This window comes from Aspergillus lucknowensis (assembly GCF_044049455.1).
Source record: "Aspergillus lucknowensis strain CBS 449.75 chromosome Unknown BJX67scaffold_21, whole genome shotgun sequence".
NCBI classification, from domain to species: Eukaryota; Fungi; Ascomycota; class Eurotiomycetes; order Eurotiales; family Aspergillaceae; genus Aspergillus; species Aspergillus lucknowensis.
The window spans coordinates 18,928-39,850 of NW_027263565.1; the positions used below are offsets into that span (position 1 = coordinate 18,928).

General features: G+C 51.2%; 5 protein-coding genes across 5 annotated transcripts; 3 read left to right on the forward strand and 2 right to left on the reverse strand.

Annotated features, from left to right (window-relative positions):
* The first annotated feature begins 70 nt into the window (after positions 1-70).
* Positions 71-5,532, forward strand: bck1 (putative MAP kinase kinase kinase (Bck1)). The gene is made up of 3 exons (XM_071024293.1): positions 71-2,970; positions 3,106-4,945; positions 5,015-5,532. Exons 1-3 carry the CDS (start codon positions 258-260, stop codon positions 5,136-5,138), a joined length of 4,677 nt encoding a protein of 1,558 aa, XP_070885940.1. The 5' UTR covers positions 71-257; the 3' UTR covers positions 5,139-5,532.
* Position 5,533: 1 nt separating this feature from the next.
* Positions 5,534-8,250, reverse strand: BJX67DRAFT_353545 (Golgi transport complex subunit COG3). Its single transcript, XM_071029129.1, has 4 exons — positions 7,955-8,250; positions 7,543-7,882; positions 6,466-7,488; positions 5,534-6,392 (listed from the first exon to the last, which is right to left on the reverse strand). Exons 1-4 carry the CDS (start codon positions 8,143-8,145, stop codon positions 5,595-5,597), a joined length of 2,352 nt encoding a protein of 783 aa, XP_070885941.1. The 5' UTR covers positions 8,146-8,250; the 3' UTR covers positions 5,534-5,594.
* A 174-nt stretch (positions 8,251-8,424) lies between these two features.
* Positions 8,425-14,754, forward strand: BJX67DRAFT_372153 (uncharacterized protein; the record flags this gene model as incomplete). The annotated part of the gene is made up of 3 exons (XM_071031208.1): positions 8,425-10,117; positions 10,381-12,415; positions 13,077-14,754. 3 exons carry the CDS (start codon positions 8,425-8,427, stop codon positions 14,752-14,754), a joined length of 5,406 nt encoding a protein of 1,801 aa, XP_070885942.1.
* Positions 14,755-14,807: 53 nt separating this feature from the next.
* Positions 14,808-17,728, reverse strand: BJX67DRAFT_353550 (RINT-1 family protein). Its single transcript, XM_071029130.1, has 5 exons — positions 17,534-17,728; positions 17,229-17,476; positions 16,870-17,175; positions 16,667-16,811; positions 14,808-16,610 (listed from the first exon to the last, which is right to left on the reverse strand). The coding sequence occupies exons 1-5, from the start codon at positions 17,684-17,686 to the stop codon at positions 14,982-14,984; spliced, it is 2,481 nt and encodes an 826-aa protein (XP_070885943.1). The 5' UTR covers positions 17,687-17,728; the 3' UTR covers positions 14,808-14,981.
* A 29-nt stretch (positions 17,729-17,757) lies between these two features.
* On the forward strand, positions 17,758-20,772 carry BJX67DRAFT_109293 (putative DNA ligase I). Its single transcript, XM_071024294.1, has one exon. It carries the CDS (start codon positions 17,899-17,901, stop codon positions 20,380-20,382), a length of 2,484 nt encoding a protein of 827 aa, XP_070885944.1. The 5' UTR covers positions 17,758-17,898; the 3' UTR covers positions 20,383-20,772.
* Positions 20,773-20,923: the final 151 nt, after the last annotated feature.

A 20,923-nucleotide genomic window follows, 5' to 3' on the forward strand; every position in this document is an offset into this window, starting at 1 on the left:
CGTGCTAGCCCACGCCGCTAGAGTGACTTCGGCGAACCTCTCTACCGAACCTTTCACCCAGTACCATTTCACTGAGAGTTCAGCGAATGCGAGGAACTGAAGACAATGAACCCCTTTGGGAGGATCAATAAGCCGAGACTCGATTTCTGTCGGCTTTAGGGATATCTCGATCACTACAGGGAACTTGCTTTTACCGGTCTCTTCTCAACCACTACGACCAATATCCTTTTTCACATTGACATAGCTGAAGCCACAACATGGACAGTCAGAGACAACACACGTACGTGCCCGCTCCGCCACCCCCGGCATCTCAGCATTCTCAAGCTCATATGATGTCTTTACCGCCTCCTCCCCCTTGGCTTCCTCCGCCGCCAGGGCCACCGCCAGGACCGCCTCCCGGAACCGCATTTGGAGCACCTAAACTTACAAATCCTCAACTCCAATCGCAGAACACTCTTGGGTGGACCGCTTGGACTGGACGTGGAATACCACAGTTCCTTCCACCCCCTCCACCACCTCCTATGACACATGCTAACCAGTCATCGTTCAGCCGTCCCTCGGCCGCACAAAACAGCAATGGTACATCCGCAACTTACGTCCCGCAAGCTGGGACCTTTGGGCCTGGTGTGGGAATACCCCCCTTCGACCTATTCTCGTTTGCATCGTATGATGGTCCAGGAACTATGACGACCAACGATAGGCAACGACCTCCGCCCAACCCATCCTACGGACATGGTGGTTCTGGCATTTCTTCCTATAATATTGATGGGAATGCTCCACAGACTCCCTCGACTCGCGGTATCCTATCCTCTCACGACAATACCCAAGATACACTCTCCGCCGGGCTGGCTACGGGACCTGCATTGCAGCCCACTCCGCAGAACGTGAGTCAGACCAACGATCTGACTAAAACATCAAGCCATCGCCATCATAGTAGTAATACGACCGTTGGCGGTATGTCCGCTACTGAAGCCGCAATACAATGGCCGTTAGACCGGGTACTTCTCTGGCTTGCGGGGCACGGATTTTCCAATGAGTGGCAGGAAACTTTCAAGACCCTAGAGATTGAGGGAGCTGATTTTCTTGAATTGGGTCACGGACAAAACGGTCGGCCGAATCTTGGCAAGTTGCATAATGTTGTCTACCCTCAACTCGCTAAAGAATGCGAGGCTAGTGGTGCAACTTGGGATTTGGCGCGTGAAAGAGAGGAGGGGAAACGTATGCGGAGGCTTATTCGCCTGATTCATGACGATGTGGGCCATGACACTGGAGTCTCTCACTTCAAGCAGCATGAATCTGAAGATGTCTCGGGGAGTACTCCTGATGAAACTCCCGAGTTTTCGCCAAATATCACTCATGTACCAGCTTCGCCGAGTCTCAGTGCAGCAAATATATCTAACAGTCCGAATCTCAAAGCGCCAAAACTTTCTTACAACAGCAAGCAGCGCTCGTTCACTACGCCAGCCTCCATTAACCATGAAGGCGTCTCTGCGGATCTTTCCATGAATGATAGTAACGTGGCAATTCCCCGATCGGATTATTCGCGCAATGTGATGGGAAACATCGGAAACGAGTACCAACGGAAGAGCCCTTCTTTGTCCAGCGAGAATGGAATCTTTGCAGTCCCCCCTCATCGGCCCTACGAAGAGAGCCCTACGAGCGGAAGCCCGGCTACGCAACATGCAACCCTGTACCCATTCGCTACCTCGTCTACAAGCGACCTGAATGCCAAGTTTGGACATTCCCGAGCCAATAGTGGAGAGCGCCGGTATTATGAAGCTGTCAAGCAGGATGGCTCCCGCCCATCCCCACAGGAATACTCCTCTAGTCGCCAGTTGAGTGGAGAAAATGCTGCTTCATACCCAAAGGACCATCGTATGGGATTCCTCAATTTCTTCAAGAAGAAATCAGCAAAGACTGGTGACCCTAATAATCCATCTCCTGATGATGAATCTCCAATCTACTCTAAACTTCACTTCAATAATAGTGATATTTCAGTGAATGAACGTCCTCCATCGGCATCTCTCTCTGATTACGAACGGCTGGCGATGCGAGCAAAATCAGCTCAGAAAGGAAGAAGGTTCGTATTTGCGACCTTGGATGGCTGGAATTATCGTCTGGTTGAAACCACCAATATCGACTCCGTGGAGACGCTCCGTGCTTCTATCTGCCATAATCTTGGGATACATGATTGGCCTGACGCACATATTTTCTTGACTGAACCTGGGAAAATGGAGCATGATGAGCCCTTGAACGACACGTTCCTTGCTCTCTGTCAAAGAACGAAATCTGACTCGATTGGCTCTCTGAAATTGTTCGTGCGAGGTTCGCACGCGCGTCCTAGTCTGAGTACTTCTCCTAATGTCGCTGGCCTCGGAGTCTCCATCCCCGAAAAACCTGCAATTTCACCGACATACGGCACCGTACCTCGGAAGCCGCGTGATGGAGAAGCTCTCAACAAACTCTCCCCCCTTAACCAGAACAAGCCTTCTTCTCCTCAACAACTTAAGCCACCAACTGGCAAGCTTCCTTTCCGCGAGAACCAACAGTCATCTCCGGTAGATGACGACGCAGAGCGAGCTCGTCAAGATGACCATAAGCGTGAGCAGGACTGGAAGCAGCAGAGATCCCACCGTACCCCACCAGCGCCCTTACCCCGACCAGATGCGTATAGCGAGACTGGCTACCGGCGTAAGGAGGTCATAAATTTTGACAAACCCCGCGTTTCCCCATACGAGGATAAGAAGTCTGACATTCTCGTTCCTTTGCGGAAGCCTCCATCAGCACCTCAGGAGTCCAATACTCTCACGAAAGTCAACTCTTTGAGGAAGAGAGATGGTGATCGCGCACGTCATCACAGGACGAATCAGCCCCCGGGAATTAAGGAAATGATGGCAGACATGGGAATAATGACCAGCTACATTGGAAAGCCTCCTTCTTCACCCAATTCAATCATCACCACAACACCTGGTAAGCCATGAGAGTTGATTATCTGTTTTAGTCTCTTTCTGTGGAAACCCTTGGTCATTTTTTTTCTTCTTCCCTTTTCCTTTTGCCTCCTCCCGAAAATTCTGGCTGCGTCCCGTTAGCTAACCCTGTTACTAGATGGCCCTCACAGTGCTTCCAACTCGGTTTTAGATCAGAGTAGTCAGAGTACGCCATCACTCACCGACGCCACTAACTCCCCTGGTAATACTACTGTTTCCTCCAGCTTATCTAGATCTGCGAGCCACTATAGAAAATCCGTCGGGCCAGAATTCGAATTTGAGGAAACAGAAGTATCTTTTCAGCGCTCACCCGCACCTGAACAGGATTCAGATAATGACTCAGATGAGGGATTGTTCGCAATTCCATTGGCGAACAACAAGACACCTGCGAAAGACAAAAGCCCAATTCCCGGATCCCCTGGCGATCAAACAAGGCCACGCAAACCGTCTCTTACAGTCAACACTGAAGCAAAGCCACGCGCAGGGCTATCCGTGAGCTTCAAATCTCCAAGTGCTATTCGCGAGACGTTCGCAAACTCTAGTGGTGATGCAAGTAACTCAGGTGCACCATTCTCTGATTTGACTCCTGCAACCGCCTCTCCAGAAGAAGAAAGGCCAGCTTTTAGAAGAGATTCCTTTGCACGGGACGATGTCTGGGCTAGTCGACCACCTGTCGAGGGAGTCATTGATAACCTGGACGACTTCTTCCCTTACATTGATCTAGATGCGCCTTACTTAGATGGACAGGGTACTTCTCCGCCATCATCGCCAGCCAACAGGGTAGCGGCCGACAACGATCTCAGTCGTAAAGACAAGCAAGAAAGTTCATACTACGGCACACCGCCTCCCGCAAATTCCGGCGATACTATCCTTGGTTCTGCCGAGTCAACTATCAAACCACATGACTCTGGAATGGTCGCCCGGCGGAATGTTAACCGTTCAGGTGGCGGCCTCACCCGAATGAAATCGATCCGAGAAGTTGCCAAAGGGGCCAATCAAGCAGATAGGCACCGAAGCGTTGCCAGCTCCGTCGGGCAAAGAAGACCCGGCGATGTTCATCGCCGCAAGAGTACGAAAATGTTCGGTGCAAAGATCATGCAGATTAGTCCGAAACCCGGAAGTCGACTCAGCCAACTTGATCCAATCCCCCAAAGCAGCGTATCTTCAAGCTCTGTACCGCAAAGGCAGCCCACCTTTCGTATCATTCGGGGTCAACTTATCGGCAAAGGCACATATGGAAGGGTTTATCTAGGCATGAATGCCGACAACGGTGAGGTTCTAGCCGTCAAACAAGTAGAAATCAATTCGCGGGTTGCCGGGCAAGACAAAGATCGCGTGAAGGAAATGGTGGCCGCCTTGGATCAGGAAATTGATACGATGCAGCACCTGGAACATCCCAATATCGTTCAGTATCTGGGATGTGAACGCGGGGAATTCTCAATCTCGATTTACCTCGAATATATTTCCGGTGGCTCCATCGGCAGTTGTCTCCGGAAGCATGGCAAATTCGAAGAGAGCGTGGTCAAATCTCTGACAAGACAATGCCTGGAAGGCTTGTCATACCTTCATGATAAGGGCATTCTTCATCGTGATCTCAAGGCCGACAATATCCTGTTGGATCTGGATGGGACTTGCAAGATCTCAGACTTCGGCATCTCAAAGAAGACAGACAACATTTATGGAAATGATTCCTCGAACTCTATGCAGGGATCAGTATTCTGGATGGCTCCAGAGGTTATCCAGTCTCAGGGCCAGGGCTATAGCGCGAAGGTCGACATCTGGTCCTTAGGATGTGTAGTCCTGGAGATGTTCGCTGGCCGTCGACCCTGGAGCAAAGAAGAAGCCATCGGCGCTATTTATAAACTCGGAAGTCTGAGCCAGGCGCCACCCATTCCGGAAGATGTCTCCATGAATGTCAGCCCAGCGGCGCTCGCCTTCATGTGGGACTGTTTCACTGTGTAAGTGGCTATTCACCTGGTGCATTTTGGGACGAGTCATCATTTACTCAACTAACTCTTCGCCAATAGGGATACATTCGAACGCCCAACCGCAGAAACCCTCCTCACGCATCCCTTCTGCGAACCCGATCCAAGCTACAGATTCCATGACACGGAGCTCTATGCGAAGATTCGACATGTGCTCGCCAGCTAAACTACTCGGCCCCCGGCCTCGACTGTGTATATCTCGTTATAGTTGTATTGTAGCAAGTTATCAAACGGCTTGCTCATATCATACTCTGTTCGGGTTAACTCTCTGCATTGCTAGTTATCTGGGAGACTATCTCGGTTTTTGTAGCGTTTGGGTTCTTAGCGACTTTTTTGTCGGCTTGGAACAACACCTGCGCTTCTGAAGTAACTCAGCACTACCACATGTCGGTAGGAAACAACCAGCATAATGGGTTTACTTTGTCTCCATTAATACTACTGATACTCTAGTAATATTAATCGGAGGTGCCGGCCGTACTACGCTGCGCATCCGGTAAGAGTAGCAATTAGGGCAGGCACGCTGTTCAAATATAAAGTGGTATATCAGTCATGCAGAGAACTTGCGTGTCCGCTTGGGTATGAATTGATGCCTGCTGAGGTATCCAAGTGCTATAAGAAGATTCTAACGATGCTGAGACCCTAAACTCCCTGTCCTGCTTACTCCTCGGCTCGGGACTTCATCGTCATCATCACCATTTGTCACAACACCAACGAGGAAAATTCCCTCGCACCATTCCGCAAAAGTATCAACATCCCACACGGCATCTTCGCGTCCCTTACCCTTCTTACTGATCGAATTGCCCTTGCCCTTTTCAGATGTTGTATATTTGTCGAAGAACTCCTCGTATATCTGGATAACGCGGTCCTGCACCGCCCCAACGAGGGTCTCTTTCATCCGCACGTCGTCAAGGTAGTCGCCAAGGATTTTGCGGAGGTTGGGAACTTCATTCTCAATGTTTCGACATGTAGGATACATCAGCTCTCCGCGCTGCAGATTGCGTGTGTCGACAAACTTCGACGGCAGCGATGCTGTCATTTTGCTGGCAAACCCATTGATAAAGTCATTGATCACGGTTCTGAGTCGGCCGTCTAATTCGACTTTAGCGTCAAGCATGTTTTCGACGACGCGGGGGAGCAGGCCGTGTCCGACAAGTTTCATAAGGTTGCGTGGGTTGAAGAGGCCGCCTCGCTCGCGGAGTTCCCAGAATGTGCTTGTAACACCGGAAAAGTCGAATGATACTTCGGGTGCCACGTACTCAATATCGAAGGCGACGATTTGCTGTTTGAGTATGAGGAGATGACTCATTAAGAATAGTCGTCCGTCGGTTTCAGATTTGCTTGAAATTGACGAGCAGGCGTTGTGGAGGGAAACTGTGGTCTGATGGACGATTTGGTGAGCAAGATCATCAAATACCGTGGACTACAGAAGTCGGGCATGTTAGCTTTTGACCGAGTTCGGGGTCGGGCGAAGGTATGATGGGGGTTGACAATACATTTACAAGGCGGTATATTCGACTGAGTAGCCATACAGCTTTCCGTAGGGTTGGGTACCAGGCGGCAGAAGTATTTTGGGGTTCCAATTCCCATTTCGCGTCCTGTTCCAGTGCATCCGTGCCATCTTCCGTTGGTTTCGTTGTCTTTTGCGGGTTGATGAGTGTATCGTCATTTGGGACCTTTCTCCCGGAAATCTGCTTATCTGAAACAGAGATAGAGAACTCTCTCTTATGTGGGGGGTAATCGATATCTTCAGCGCGGGGCTTGAACCGTTCAATCTCGTCACGCAGGAACGCTTGCGCGCGGAAGACAAGGCGTGTTTGCACATCTTCGAGAGCGGGCTGAATCAACGATGGGAAGTCAAGCTGGGTTGCATCCAAATATTCTGCCTCTTCCTCCTGGTCAAATAGATATCGCGTTTGAAGTAGAGTACAGAGCTGGCAGAGCTTGACAATTTTGTCCTCGTGAATAATCCTGGGTCTCAAGTGGTCATAGAGTGGTTCACAGATGGCTTCAAGGAGGTCGTATAACCCCCCCTGACCGTGAAACCATTCGCCCCATAGGTCAAATTCATCCAAACAAACCCCCCGAACGTAACTTATGCTCGCACGCGCGAAAGCGACGAGATCCGTCGAGGTACTTGGTGCCTGTGCGATCTCGCCCAGTCTTTTGCGGACTAACGGTATGACGAGTTTACCACGCGTGCTCGCGTAATTTGTATGAAGCTCGTTAAGAAGGCTTTGATATTCGGCTTCTTTACCTTGATCCGGGTCAAATGGGGGCACTGCTCTCTTTTGGATTTCGAGGCCGATCTGCTTCAATTCCGGCGCTTCAACCCTGAACTTCGCGTAGAGCAGGGCGGACAGTGCGGCATCGTTGACTTGCTTATCCGAAACCTTCTCTGCGACGCTTAAGTAGACATCACGTAGAGAAGAAACAAAATGGCCCCGAATGAGTGTGAGTGCTCGGGTTAAGAGTAGTCGATACCGCGATCGATATATATCTGCCTCTTTTTGTTCGGGCTAATGACAGCCTATAAGCGGGCAGTTTGCAAGCTTCGAAGAGCCAATACTCACATGAGTTTCCATGTAGTCCAAGCATTCGTCAAGTCGCCTTAGCATGTCGGAAAAGTCCTGCCCACGCACAGTGTTCCCGGTACCAGGTGTGTTCAGTCTTCTTGAAGCGGGATCTAAAGAGTCGTAGAAGCGGAGGTTGTACTCGATATTCGCAGCTAACTTCGTATCACGTTTCTGAGCCGAGAGGAGCCCTTCGCACTGTTGTTGGAAGTTGGATGTCTGCAAATCAACCGCCTTGAAGTCCTCGGAGAGCCTAGAAAGGAGATTGAGGGTAGATGTAGTATCAGATAGCAGCGTATCCAGATGAGATTTGGAGATCTGGAGCTCGTTAAGGCAGGCTCTAGTCACGGAAACAAGTCAGAGACTGGAACAAAGTCTCGCAAATGAGAGATTGGGTGGGGGAGGTGCCTACTGATACTCATCATAGCTCGATTCGAGTAAAGTAACTTCCACGTCATTGTACCAGTGAGTGAACTCGAGTTCGTTCTTGACCTCAGAAATTGAGCCTTGGTCGTCTGGGTCAGTATCCAGTTGCTCCGCAAGAGGCACGCCCGATGGTACGGTCTGTCGGCGGCTTCGCCGTCCCGTAGCTGGCTGAGACATCGTGTCGGTGTTGGGACTCTAACAAGATATTGATACGAAGAAGTAGCATACTCCCCCAACTCCTGTCAGCGACACTGAGAACTCCTGAAGTCAATTCGAGCATCGGATCGTCTGTTGTTCTTTCATTGCGTTGGATGCTTCTCAGTCCGTATTCTGCCGCTGTCTTCCGCCTTTGCTACATCGACGCAGAGAGCTTCCCGAGCTGTACTTTTCATACGACCCTTCGTTTCCTCAAGGATCCGCTGCAATATACACATTTAATGGAAGTCAAATGCCAACATGTGGGTGGTAACTCGCGCGCGGCAACCGGCGGTCGATGCTGCCATCATCGCACGACAGGTGAGAAGAACAGGCCTTCGCTTGACTGTTGCTTCTGGACGTCGGCCTTATGGCACCAATCGCCAGGGAGCTCCTGACGAACGTCCGCCCTCTTCAAACTGGTTTAGGAACTCGCTAGGGTTGGCAGGGACTGCGACTGCTGCCTTTTTGATATATTCGTTTGCGGCCAAGCCAGATCAGAGCGAATTCTTGAAAAGCCTCCCGAATGCTTCGTCGAAATCCGGATCAGAGTTCGGCGCTGAATACGTGCAGAAAAAACGGAGCCTGAAGAGCCCCGGTGTCTACATATGGGGTACGAATGAGTATCGAGTCGTGGATCCTGAATCCAAAGATTCAGTTGTTAAGACTCCCCGGCGATTATCTTACTTCGATGGCCAGGTGCTGAGAAGCCTCAAGCTCGGGGAAACATCTGGGGCTGCGATTACTGCGGAGGGTGACCTTGTACAATGGGGTAAAGGTTACTCAGATACGGACTTTAAACCAACAAACACCCTTACCGGAAAGAACTTAACCTCGCTCTCCATGTCTCATGATCGTATTCTCGCGTTATCGTCCGATGGTACCGTGTACTCGCTACCAATTTCGAGACGTGACCAGATGTCGGGCAAGAAATCGGAGGAAAAATCATGGTTCCCATTCTGGACTGGTAAAGCTGGCTTGAGCTATCGCATGATCCAGCCAAGTTTGAAACTAGGAGAGAAGGTAACCGCGATAAGCGGAGGCTTGGAGCATGTCCTCCTCTTGACGAACTCAGGACGAGTTTTTTCCGCGGCTGCGTCCACCGAGAACTTCCCATCATCTGGACAGCTCGGTATTCCTGGACTTACATGGGCGACAAGGCCTAAGGGTCCAGTGGATACTTGCCACGAGATCAAGACGCCTCAGGGCTCAAAAATATTACAGATTGCGACGGGTGATTATCACTCGTTGTTGCTTACCACGGATCGCGACGTTGTCGCATTTGGTGACAATTCATTTGGGCAACTAGGGATGCAGTTTGACCCGTCGCTGCCATCCAACGATAACCCAACGGTTGTACCAATCAAGGATCTTTATCGTGGTGAAACGCGAGTTCCCCAAGTAACCGGCATTGCTGCCGGTGGTGCCAACAGCTTCTTCACTGTGGACTTACGACAGGCGGACCCGACCGAAAATATCAAGGGGGTAGGTAAGATTACATCTGACGTCTGGACCTGCGGACGAGGAATCTGGGGTGCTCTCGGGAATGGAAAGTGGACACACTTACAAGACAGGCCTACCAAATTGAAGGCTTTGAGTGGATTAGTTGAGTACGATGAAACGACAAAGACGCTGTCACCGATCCGTCTAAGCAACATCTCGGTCGGCACGACTCATGTCTCTGCTATCCTGAGCAATCAGACGCATTTGGATCATCGTTCGTCCTCTTCTCTCGATAGGAATGACGATGTGGGTCTTGATGTGGTTTGGTGGGGAGGGAATGAGCACTTCCAGCTTGGGACAGGCAAGAGAAGCAACTTGTCCAAGCCGTCCCATATCAACGTACCTCCAGACGCCGCGTCAGAGGCGGGCGAGGGAGCGCGGCTTCAAATTATGCCCATCCATCGTGCCACGGTTGGCAATCGAAATATCAACATACGACAACAGGTTGAGTGTGGGAGACATATCTCTGCGATCTACTCTGCACCCGAAAAGTAAAAGTCTCTGCTCTCCGGTTTTATGATGTACAATAGTTTTGTATAATATAACTCCACCGTTTGTACCACTCCTCTTGGACTCTGGCTCAATGCAAACAAAGCAAACACTGGTATTCCGCGGAGGACGCTCAAGCCACCGCTTCTCCAGAAACCAAACAAAAAAAAAAAATCCACCGCAACCCAACAGAGATAAAAGTACCCGACCCTTTCGATTCTCCAGACCGCCGCGCCATGCCCCGCGAAAACCAAAAACGAGGCCGCCGAGCGGCCGATAAAGCCAAAAAAGATGAAGTCAAACGAAAACGCGATGAAGTCTCCGAAGAGTCCGCAGCCAAGCGATTGAAATCATCATCCGAAGGCAGCCCGATCACCGCTGGAGCGGATTACGCTCCCCTTGAAGGAGGGCAGGATCAGGTGGTGCATGATGATATGCCGTTCTACGGTCTTCTTGACGCCGAAGAACAAGGGTATTTCAGCCGGGCAAACGAGATGCTGGAACTGAATCAGTTTCGGGACGCCGAGGAGCGGAGGCTATTCGTGGACAGTGTGTTCCGAGAGGCTAAAGGGAAGGAGCTGAAGATCGCTTGCAGTCAATCTTGCTCGCGGCTCATGGAGAAGCTAATATTGGTGTCGGACACATACCAGATTCGGAGACTGTTCAGCAAATTCATTGGCCATTTCTTGGCCCTTGTCCAGCATCGATTTGCCAGCCACTGTTGCGAGAGGTTGTTTGTAAGTGCGGCTCCCGGTATAACACAGAGGATCTCGAAGTCGGGGGAGGATTCGGCTGAGAGTGATGAGGTGGAGGATGACGAGCCTGAGCCAGAGTTGACGTTGGCGGAGATGTTCGTGAAAGTTGTTGAGGAACTGCAGGGAAACTGGGGGTACCTTTTGACGGAGCGATTCGCGTCACATACAATCAGGGTCTTACTTCTCGTGCTGGCGGGGGAGCCCGTTGATGTGTCGTCAAATGATTCAGTTGTGGCCAGCCGCAGGAAAGAAAGGCTAGGGGTTGTTGGTGGGGAGAAGCTGGAAGTCACTTCCACGGCAGAAAAGAGAAGCGTCCCAGAGTCGTTTGAGTCGACGTTGAAGAAGGTCATGCGAGACATGGTCTCCGTACTTGACGATACGTATCTCCGGGCTCTTGCGACGCATCCCGTCGGAAACCCAGTTTTACAGGTGCTACTCCGCCTAGAGCTCTCCCATTTCGGTAAATCGAGCGCTAAGCAGTCCAATTCAATTATTAGTAGGTTGGTTCCGGATGAGAAATTTGAAGAGGACTCTGTCAGTGTGAAGTTTATCCGAGGTCTACTCTACGACCCCGTCGGTTCACGCCTTCTTGAAACGATGGTACGCTGGATGCCTGGGAAGATGTTCAAGAACATCTACAAGAACTATCTTCGTGAGCAGATGAGCTCCCTGTCGCGCAACCAAACCGCCGGCTACGTCGTTCTTCGAGTGCTTGAAAGACTAGGGAAGGATGATCTACAGGAAGTCATGGAGCAGATCGTGCCCAAGATACCAGGCCTTATTGAACGATCGCGAACGATCGTACCAAAAGTGTTGATTGAAAGGTGCATTGTCCGAGGGGTCGATACCAAACCACTCGGGGAAGCACTCGAGGCTTCCTACGAGTCCGACCCAAGTCGCAGACTTGAGCAGATCCTTCGACTTCGGGATGCAACGGCCGATAACGAGAAGTCAGAGTCGACGAAACACGGTCCCACCGAGGATTCCAACAAGAACTCGATTGCCGCAGAAAAGCTGCACGGCTCGTTGCTGGCACAAACCATGCTCACGGCTCCTGGGCCATTATGTGAGCTAATATTCTCCGGTCTTCTCGCCCTGTCTCCCGAACTCCTTTTAAGTGTATGCAAAGATCCAACAGCTTCTCGCGTTGTGCAACAAGCTCTTACCTCTCCCACCTCCACACCACAGTTCCGTCGACAATTTACCGGCCGTTTCGCGGGCCATCTGAAAGAGCTTGCTCTCCATAGCAGTGGGTCTCATGTGGTCGATGCATTGTGGCCGGCGACCAAAGATATATTCTTCGTCAAGGAACGAATGGCACAGGAGTTGGCGCAAAACGAACTAACTCTTCGAGACTCCTTCGTTGGGCGTGCTGTGTGGAGGAACTGGGCGATGGATCTTTACAAGCGAAGACGGGGCGAATGGTCAGCCAAAGCAAAGGGAAAGAATACCAACAGCAACACTGGAGAGAATTCCAAATCCCGCCTTGAGATGGCTCGCGCCAGGTTCGCCACTAAACAGATCGAGGCAATGAGCAACTCGCCAACTGCGGTTCCATAAATATAGTTGGCTTTGCAGCTATCTGCACCTGAGCAATGTTAGGAATATACACGAATATCATGACACAGTGTATCAAGATAGTGTTTTGTTTGGAGTCGAGAGGCGATTTCTTGGTAGGCTTCACTCCATTGTTCTTCGCCGACAACGCCCAACCATCTCTAGTCAATCCCATCAACACGCCTAAGATTTTTCTTTGAAGATGCTCAATAGGATTATGGCTATTAACGAGTCTCCAATTCGAAGGCCGATCTCATCCCAATGGAATTCATATTGTGAGTCTACCCTGGCTCATGATGTCACGGCCCCAATTTCTGTCGCCATCGCCAGCGGATCCGCAATCGGTGCGAAGACCCGGGCAATCGGTGTCCCCACCTTGTTTTGAGGGAAATCTTGCTTCTTCTCTTGGATTTTCTGGATGGTGTTCTGTGTCTCACGGATTGCTCATTTCCCTGCGTTTTCTGTATCCTCCATTCGCCGGAATGACTGCGCATTTGCCCCGAGGTCGCGCAGAAGAAGTCAGCAATGTGAGTCGCAAAACAGAGTTGAGGCTGTCCGTGTTCTGAGAAATATGATACTGATAGAATTGTCCGTTTACTAGCTTCTCAGCGCAGTCGAAGATCTTTTGATCCCCTTCATCCGATCTGCGGACCACGACGCCCTTGGCTCGGAGTCACAGAAAAGTGACGGTAGCAAAAGGAATGGAGTGCTCGGCGAACACGATATAGTAGGTACATCATTGGTTGATTACAAAAAGCCCAAAGAACTGCAGAGAATCCTGCGATTGAATCTTCCCCAGCAAGGCGCTGGACAAGACGGCCTGATCGAGGTCCTCCGCCAGGTCCTCCAGTACTCAGTCAACACCTGGCACCAAGGCTTCCTAGACAAGCTCTATGCTTCGACAAATGCCCCTGGCGTGGCATCAGAGCTCATCCTTGCGGCGCTGAACACCAATGTGCACGTGTATCAGGTCTCGCCGGCCCTATCCGTCATTGAGAAGCATACCGGACAACAACTCGCCGCGCTCTTTCGGCTGAATGGACCTCGAGCTGGTGGCATCTCTGTGCAAGGAGGCTCCGCGTCAAATACAACTTCCATTGTGATTGCACGTAACAATCTATACCCCAGCACAAAAACGGACGGCAATGGCGACTACAATTTCGTCCTCTTCACCAGCGCGCACGGGCATTACAGCATAGAGAAGGCGGCACAGATGCTAGGTCTCGGCAGCAATGCGGTCTGGTCCGTGCCAGTCGACCAAGAAGGACGGCTGATCCCATCAGAGCTTGAGAAGTTGGTTCAGAAGGCATTGAGTGAAAATCGCACTCCCTTCTACGTCAACGCAACCGCTGGGACAACAGTCATGGGCTCGTTTGACCCTTTCGAAGAAATTTCAGCGATTTGCGAGAAATATAACCTATGGTTCCATATAGACGGCTCCTGGGGTGGCTCGTTCGCGTTCTCCCAGTGCCAACGACACAAACTCGCAGGCGCAGAAAGAGCTAACAGCATAGCTATCAATCCACACAAGATGCTGGGGGTCCCTGTGACCTGTTCCTTCCTACTAGCGGCCGATCTGCGACAATTCCACCGCGCGAATACCCTCCCTGCCGGATACCTCTTTCATACCGAGGACGAGAACGCAGGCCCTTCCCGAGTGAGCGGAATTGAGCCAGAAACTGCATCCGAGCTAGAGGGAGACTCCCCGGAAATCTGGGATCTCGCAGACCTGACCCTCCAATGCGGTCGCCGCGCAGACTCGCTGAAGCTCTTTCTGAGCTGGACGTACTACGGCACTTCCGGGTACGAGAATCAAATCGACACGGCCTGTGAGACAGCAGCATACCTAGCGGATTTAATACAAGATAACCAGAACTTCATCCTCGTTAGCGAGAACCCGCCTCCCTGTCTCCAGGTGTGTTTCTACTATGCGCCGGGTGGGAAGCTCCTGCATCCACGTGGGGCCGGTGTCGTCACGGACGAAACGGCGCGGGCCCAGGCGAATAGCAAGGTTACGGAGCAAATTACACATGCGATCGTTGGCAAGGGGTTCATGGTTGATTATGCGCCCCCGAGCGGAGACGAGGATGCATTCGGCGACGGGAAGTTTTTCCGATGTGTTGTCAATGTGCAGACCAGTACGGAGACGGTTGAAGGCCTTGTCCGCGCGATTGAGGACGTTGGTCCCGGTATTGTGGAGAACCTCAAAGCAGAGGAGGCGAAAGTGCCGAAGAAGCGGCCTGGGGAACGGGGTCATGGACCTGTTGTACATCGGCAAGAGACGTAAACGGGGTGATCAGGGCACCCTGGATATAGATTTGTATATACCGAGTTGAGACTCAGTTCGCTTGCATAGCTTGAATACCTATCTTTGGCAAAAATTACGCGAGGTACTTGTGGATGATATATTTTAGGGAAGCAGGGTTTCATAAATTTGAAAGCTTGTTCCATACGATGCAGGAGAGACAGTGCGAGCCTCGTGGTCTGGCGGCGGATTCATAAAGACATAACTCCCTACCTCCCAGTTTCCACGCGTTTCTCGAGAACACTCCTAGCTTCTGCTTCACTAAGCGTCTCTACGCCCAAATCCGTCAGCACCTCTCTTGCACTTTCGTTGTCCTTGAAAAGCCTCTTCTCGACGTCCCATAGTCCCAAGATCTTGTCCGTCCTAGCTTCGGTAGACTCCTTGACCCGATCGTCGATCTGAAGCGTGTGCGCGTCGAGATTTAAGAGAAGGAGGCCGTCATTCAGTTTCTGGAAGATACTTTGAGAGCCTCCTTGTTGAGCTGGAGCGCCCAGAGCGGTATCGACAACGCTGCAAAGGTGAGCCACATCGCTTGCTAGCTGTGATGCCCCTGAGGAAGAAAATGTGTTCCGTAGAAGGACATTACTCCAGAGATAGCTCTGTGTGGAGAGAAGGACTTGGCGAACGATGCGTCGTAGCGGTGCAGGACCTAGTGCGCGGGAGAGGAACGAGATCGTGGTTGAGAGAGTGCCCATAGCGGGCGCGAGGTCTGCTGTCGGGGGTAAAGAGTCCGTTGCAATTCCAGGGGCGCCAGAGACGGTCGCCCATGTGGACACGCGGGAGTAGGTCTTGAGAGCGGACCGCACGTTCGACGTTAATGTAGATGTGATGATTGACTCTGATCGCAACCTCAAGCGACGATAAGCTGAGGCGGTCTCGTCAAATAGAGCCCCTTCGGGGGGGTTGTCTTGCGAGCCAGTATCATGACCGTTCCTGACAGCTGGTGAGGTGCGCGAAGCTACATCAGCTACAGACATAGAACCAGCGACATTTTTGCCCCCGTTTCGGTTTTGCTTGACTCGCTCTTGAAGTTCGGACCAGAGTTCAACAAAGAAAACCTCGTTGCTCCAGTCTTCCATCTTTTTCTCAAGATACTCTGCGCTCCCGAAGACTCTACAGAGTCGCTCTAAGCCAGCAATACCCTCAACACTGGCCTGTCCATCGGCGCCCTGCACCGTGCGTCCAATTGTAGATGTCATCGCAAGATAAGCTTCGAGGGCTGAATGTAAGCGTTCATGGAATTGGTCGAATATTGTGATCTGAATGTCAATTAGGAACCGGAGCTTGTGACTGAATGATGATAGAGGCTGATATCGTTCGGTTATCGTTTCTAAAAGGTCATTCACCAGAATCGCGGCTCTAGTTGGCTTAGTTGCAGACATTTCAACTCCTTCGTAGTCGATGTGGCCGCTGTCTGGTGTATCCACGATCTCCTTGTAACGTGCGAGTGCGAAGTCTTTCTCTACTTGAAGCCAGCGATCGAACCATCCATCTTTCGAAAGGACCTCCCACGAAAGCCCTCTCCAGTCCTCTTGTGGGTAAGGGTTAGGCATATAGTTCCATGTCTCGCGGATATCATTATCAAAATTCATCAATTCGTGGACGAAGTGACTGAGCAGCTGAGGAGATGTGGATATCTGGGGAAGATAGTTCGCTATTTTAAGCCGCAACATTGGCAAAAGAGCCGTTATGTATGCATCAGAGGCGTTGAGGAGGTTCCATCCCAGCTGAGGCTCAATAGTTTGCGATCTTTTATCAAGTATTGGCTGGAGGAAGGAGGCGAAGAAGCCGCCAAAATTGCTCAGAAGATCCGTAATATGAGCAAGGAAATATTCCGGCTACATAATTTATTAGGTAGTTGCCCAACAGGCACAATATTCTGAGCTACACCTACCTTGTCAGGTCTGTTTGTTGGCTTATCGCCACTGAAATGGTACTTAAAGCGAAGCTCGAGAGGGTGTACCATGACTTCCAAGGGAAACAAAACCGATGGCGAGGCATTCCACTGGCGCGACGACGTTTCGCGGCTCTGAAGTTCTCTAGAGGGGTCAATATTATCAGCGTGAATGTAATGTATTGTTCAAAGAGAAAGCGTACGGGACCTGTAGGTCAAGAAGTAGTTCAACAGAACTAGTCCACTGCATTTTGAGGCTTTCCGAGAAGTCAAGATCCTTCGAAGGCCATTTAATCTGCTCCAGGGTCGCCTGTAATCGAGTTGTAAGCTCCCCCTTCAATTGTTGACGGAGGTTCGACACCAGTTGCCGTACGTGGTCAACCAAGTGTGGACTCGCGCCCTCTGCCGCTGGTTGGGCTTCATTCAATTGTTTGGAAATACTTCGTAACCGACAATACGACTCAATCGCCGATTGAGGCTCAGACCGGATGTTTCGCAAGGCTTCCTTACTGTATATCGTCTCAGCAGACATCACCCCGATAGTGTCTCTGTAGCACTATACCTCAATTCTTCAGCGCTTTTTAGCAACGTAACATAGCCTCTCGATAACTCGAGCCTTCGCAGTTTTCTAATGTCGGCTTCGAAGCGCTTCACTGCCTCGTCACTGGCATCGGAAGCCGTCAAGATCTTCAGTCGTCGATTGGTATCTGCCTGATGCTCAATGAACATGTCGGCACGTTCGCGAGTCGCCTTGATATGGTCGTTAGAGACTTTCGTTGCATTTTGCAGAGCTGCCTGTGCTTCAGCTAGCTACGTGTCATTCGTCAGTGACTGATAACCTAGGATAGATTGGGCGTCCACTCATACCTGCTTTCGCTGGAGCTCGTGCTGGGCCCGCAGATCTGAGAGTAGGGACCCAAGGCTCTCAAAATCGGCAGAAGTCTGAATCTTGTCATTGAGATAGTCCTCTACCCTCGTTCGCTCATGCGTTGACAACGTGGTAGGCACCGGAGTTGCCATTTTGCGGCGTTGGTGGGGGATGACGAGAAAGGCCAAAAGAGCCGGTCGTTGAATCACCGCTAGCTCCGCGTCGGGGAGCTTGACCTTCCCCACGCCAGAACAACCACAACGATCTCTTCGGCGCCTTCACCGACGCATTCCACACCATGAAACCCACTATGAATATCGGCCCAGCTCTCTTTGCATTTTTACAAACGACGTGATGCCCCAATATGTCTAGTCCCGCGAAGAAGCGCAAGAGGGATCCCGCAAGCACCCGAAGCATTGCATCATTCTTCCAGAGCCAAACGCCCAAGAAAGTTGAGAGGGTGGAGGAAGTTTCCCACTCGGTAGATACCGAGCAGAGCCTCTCTGATGAGGCCCTTGCGCGAAAGCTTCAAGCTGAATGGAATGGCGAGCCAGACACCTCAACCCCCACAACCGTTGAAGAGGTCAAGCCGATCGCTACGCCTGACACATCTCTAGAGAATGATCGGGAATTGAAGAAGGCTAGGTTGCAAGGCGTTCTTTCGTTGCAATCATCAGCAGGCACGGAGGACACTATCTCACTTTCGGTCCCTTTCGACCAGAGCCCTTTGGTGTTCGATGCCTCAAAACACGCACGGGAACTGAAGGTGCATTGGGCGGCAGAAGGCGGCAACGCTTCCTACGCCCTCCTCGCTAGAGCTTTTGTTCTCGCCAATCTAACAACTAGTCGCATCAGGATTGTTGATACACTGGTCAACTTGCTGCGAGTTCTTATCGAAGCGGATCCATCTAGTGTACTTCCCGCGGTATGGCTCACAACAAACTCAATTTCGCCACCATATCATGAACTCGAGCTCGGCCTCGGCGGTTCCTCGATTTCCAAAGCGTTCAAGAAGATTTATGGCTTGAATAGTCAGGGCCTGAAAGCATTGTACGACAGACTAGGGGATGCTGGGGACGTCGCTTTTGAGGCGAAAAAAAAGCAAAGCTTCACCTTGATAAAGCCAAAGCCGCTGAGTATCAAGGGGGTTTATCAGTCCCTCACTAAGATAGCTGCAAGCAAAGGCAACGGAAGTCAAGAGTCGAAACAACGAATCGTGGAGAAACTGCTCCAAGATACTCGAGGTGCGGAAGAAAGCCGGTACATCGTCCGGACACTCGTCCAGAATCTGCGGATCGGTGCTGTGAAGACGACGATGCTTATAGCGCTCGCAAGGGCTTTCTTATATTCCCGGCCAGACGAGTCAAGCTTCCCCGTTTACTCCCGGCAGGAGTTAGCCCTGCTCAAAAAGGACGAGCTCGCAGAAATATATACCAGCGCCGAGGACCTCGTCAAAGCTTCTTATTCAAGGCATCCAAACTACAATGATCTGGTTTCGTCCTTGCTCGAAATCGGTGTTACCGAGGAACTCATCTCAAGATGCGGATTACAGCTTCATGTACCGCTCATGCCAATGTTAGGCAGCATCACTCGGGATCTCTCCGAAATGTTAACCAAACTCCAAGGGCGAGATTTCACCTGTGAGTTCAAGTACGACGGACAGCGGGCTCAAGTTCATTGTGATGAGGAAGGGAGGGTCTCGATATTTTCGCGGCACTTAGAGACCATGACAGAGAAATATCCAGACCTTGTCTCGCTTGTTTCTCAAATCCGAGGCGAGAGTGTTTCCAGTTTCATTCTAGAAGGTGAGGTGGTCGCCGTGGACCAAGACACCGGCGAACTTCAGGCTTTCCAGATCCTCACCAATCGAGCGAAGAAAAATGTTGAAATGGGAGCCATCAAGATCAATGTTTGTCTTTTCGCCTTTGACTTAATGTACTTGAACGGGACGCCACTTCTAGGCCGGCCTTTGCGTGAGCGAAGAGGGTTACTAAGAAGCCTCTTTGCGGAAATCCCGAACAGGTTCACCTGGGTCAAGAGCTTCGATGCAACTTCTGCGGATTCTGAATCCGTCTTGGATTTTTTCAAGACCGCGACGGAAAACAAGTGCGAGGGTATAATGGTCAAGGTACTGGACAATGCACCCGTCCCCAATGGGCCAGGACTGCTGTCGACTGACAGCAACCACTCTACCTCCCCGAACACGCCGAAAACGCCATCGGAGATCGCCGGGATTAAGTCATCAAAGGGCGGACGTCGGAAGGCCTTACTATCAACTTATGAACCGGACAAGCGGCTTGAGTCGTGGCTCAAGGTGAAGAAAGACTACAGCGCCTCCTCTGAAACCTTAGATCTGATTCCCGTGGCTGCGTGGCATGGCAATGGACGAAAAGCTAATTGGTGGTCGCCGATTCTACTTGCCGTCCGTAACCCAGAGACCGGAGGTCTAGAGGCTGTGACGAAGTGCATGTCCGGCTTTACTGATAAATTTTACCAGGCGAACAAGGACAAGTACGAAGAAGGGAGCGCCAACACGATCTCTCGGCCGAGCTACGTCGAGTATAATGGAGAGCCGGACGTGTGGTTCGAGCCACAGGAGGTTTGGGAGATTGCATTCGCTGATATCACCCTCAGTCCGACCTATCCCGCCGCAATTGGGTTAGTGAGCGATGCACGCGGTCTCAGTCTAAGGTTTCCTCGGTTCATGAAAGTCCGAGAAGATAAATCCATTCACGAGGCCTCCACGTCGGACTACCTTGCATTATTGTATAGGCAGCAGGCAGAACGTGCACAGGCGGAGGGAGTGGTGAGTGCAGATCAGACCGCAGTCCCAGACGACCAGGAATGATGAAGTCACCACGCCAACTCCAACATACAAAACCGGTGCGACAAGTGTTCACACCCATACCAAGATTCCATACTTGTAAGGGAGTACCTTTCAGCCGTTAACGACCTACATCCATTATACGTGTTGGATACGAGGAACGATAGGCCAATCCATGGCTCCCGATCCAACTCCAAGCCATCAATAAAGCCTGTGTCTGGCGAGTGATGCAAATAAAGATTTCGGGGATCGCCAGTGATATGCGCGGGCTCGAGACCCCGTTGATAAGAAAGTGTCAGGCAATCACGCGTCCGAGATCCCCATTAGTCCCTCGCGTCGACAAGTCGATAACGGAAACTTATGAGTTGTCGCGCATCAAGTTGAAACCCCAGACTCCGTCAGGTGGGCTGACAGACGGCTGACTTGCAGCTAATTGTCTTCAAGCGACTATATTCCCAAACTTTGCTTCCAAGCCAAGACGTCAATGGGCGTGAAGTCCCTGAGAGAGCGGAGAAGTACAGGGCTGGCCGAGTCGAGGAGCGAACCGTTAGAGTGTGGGACATAG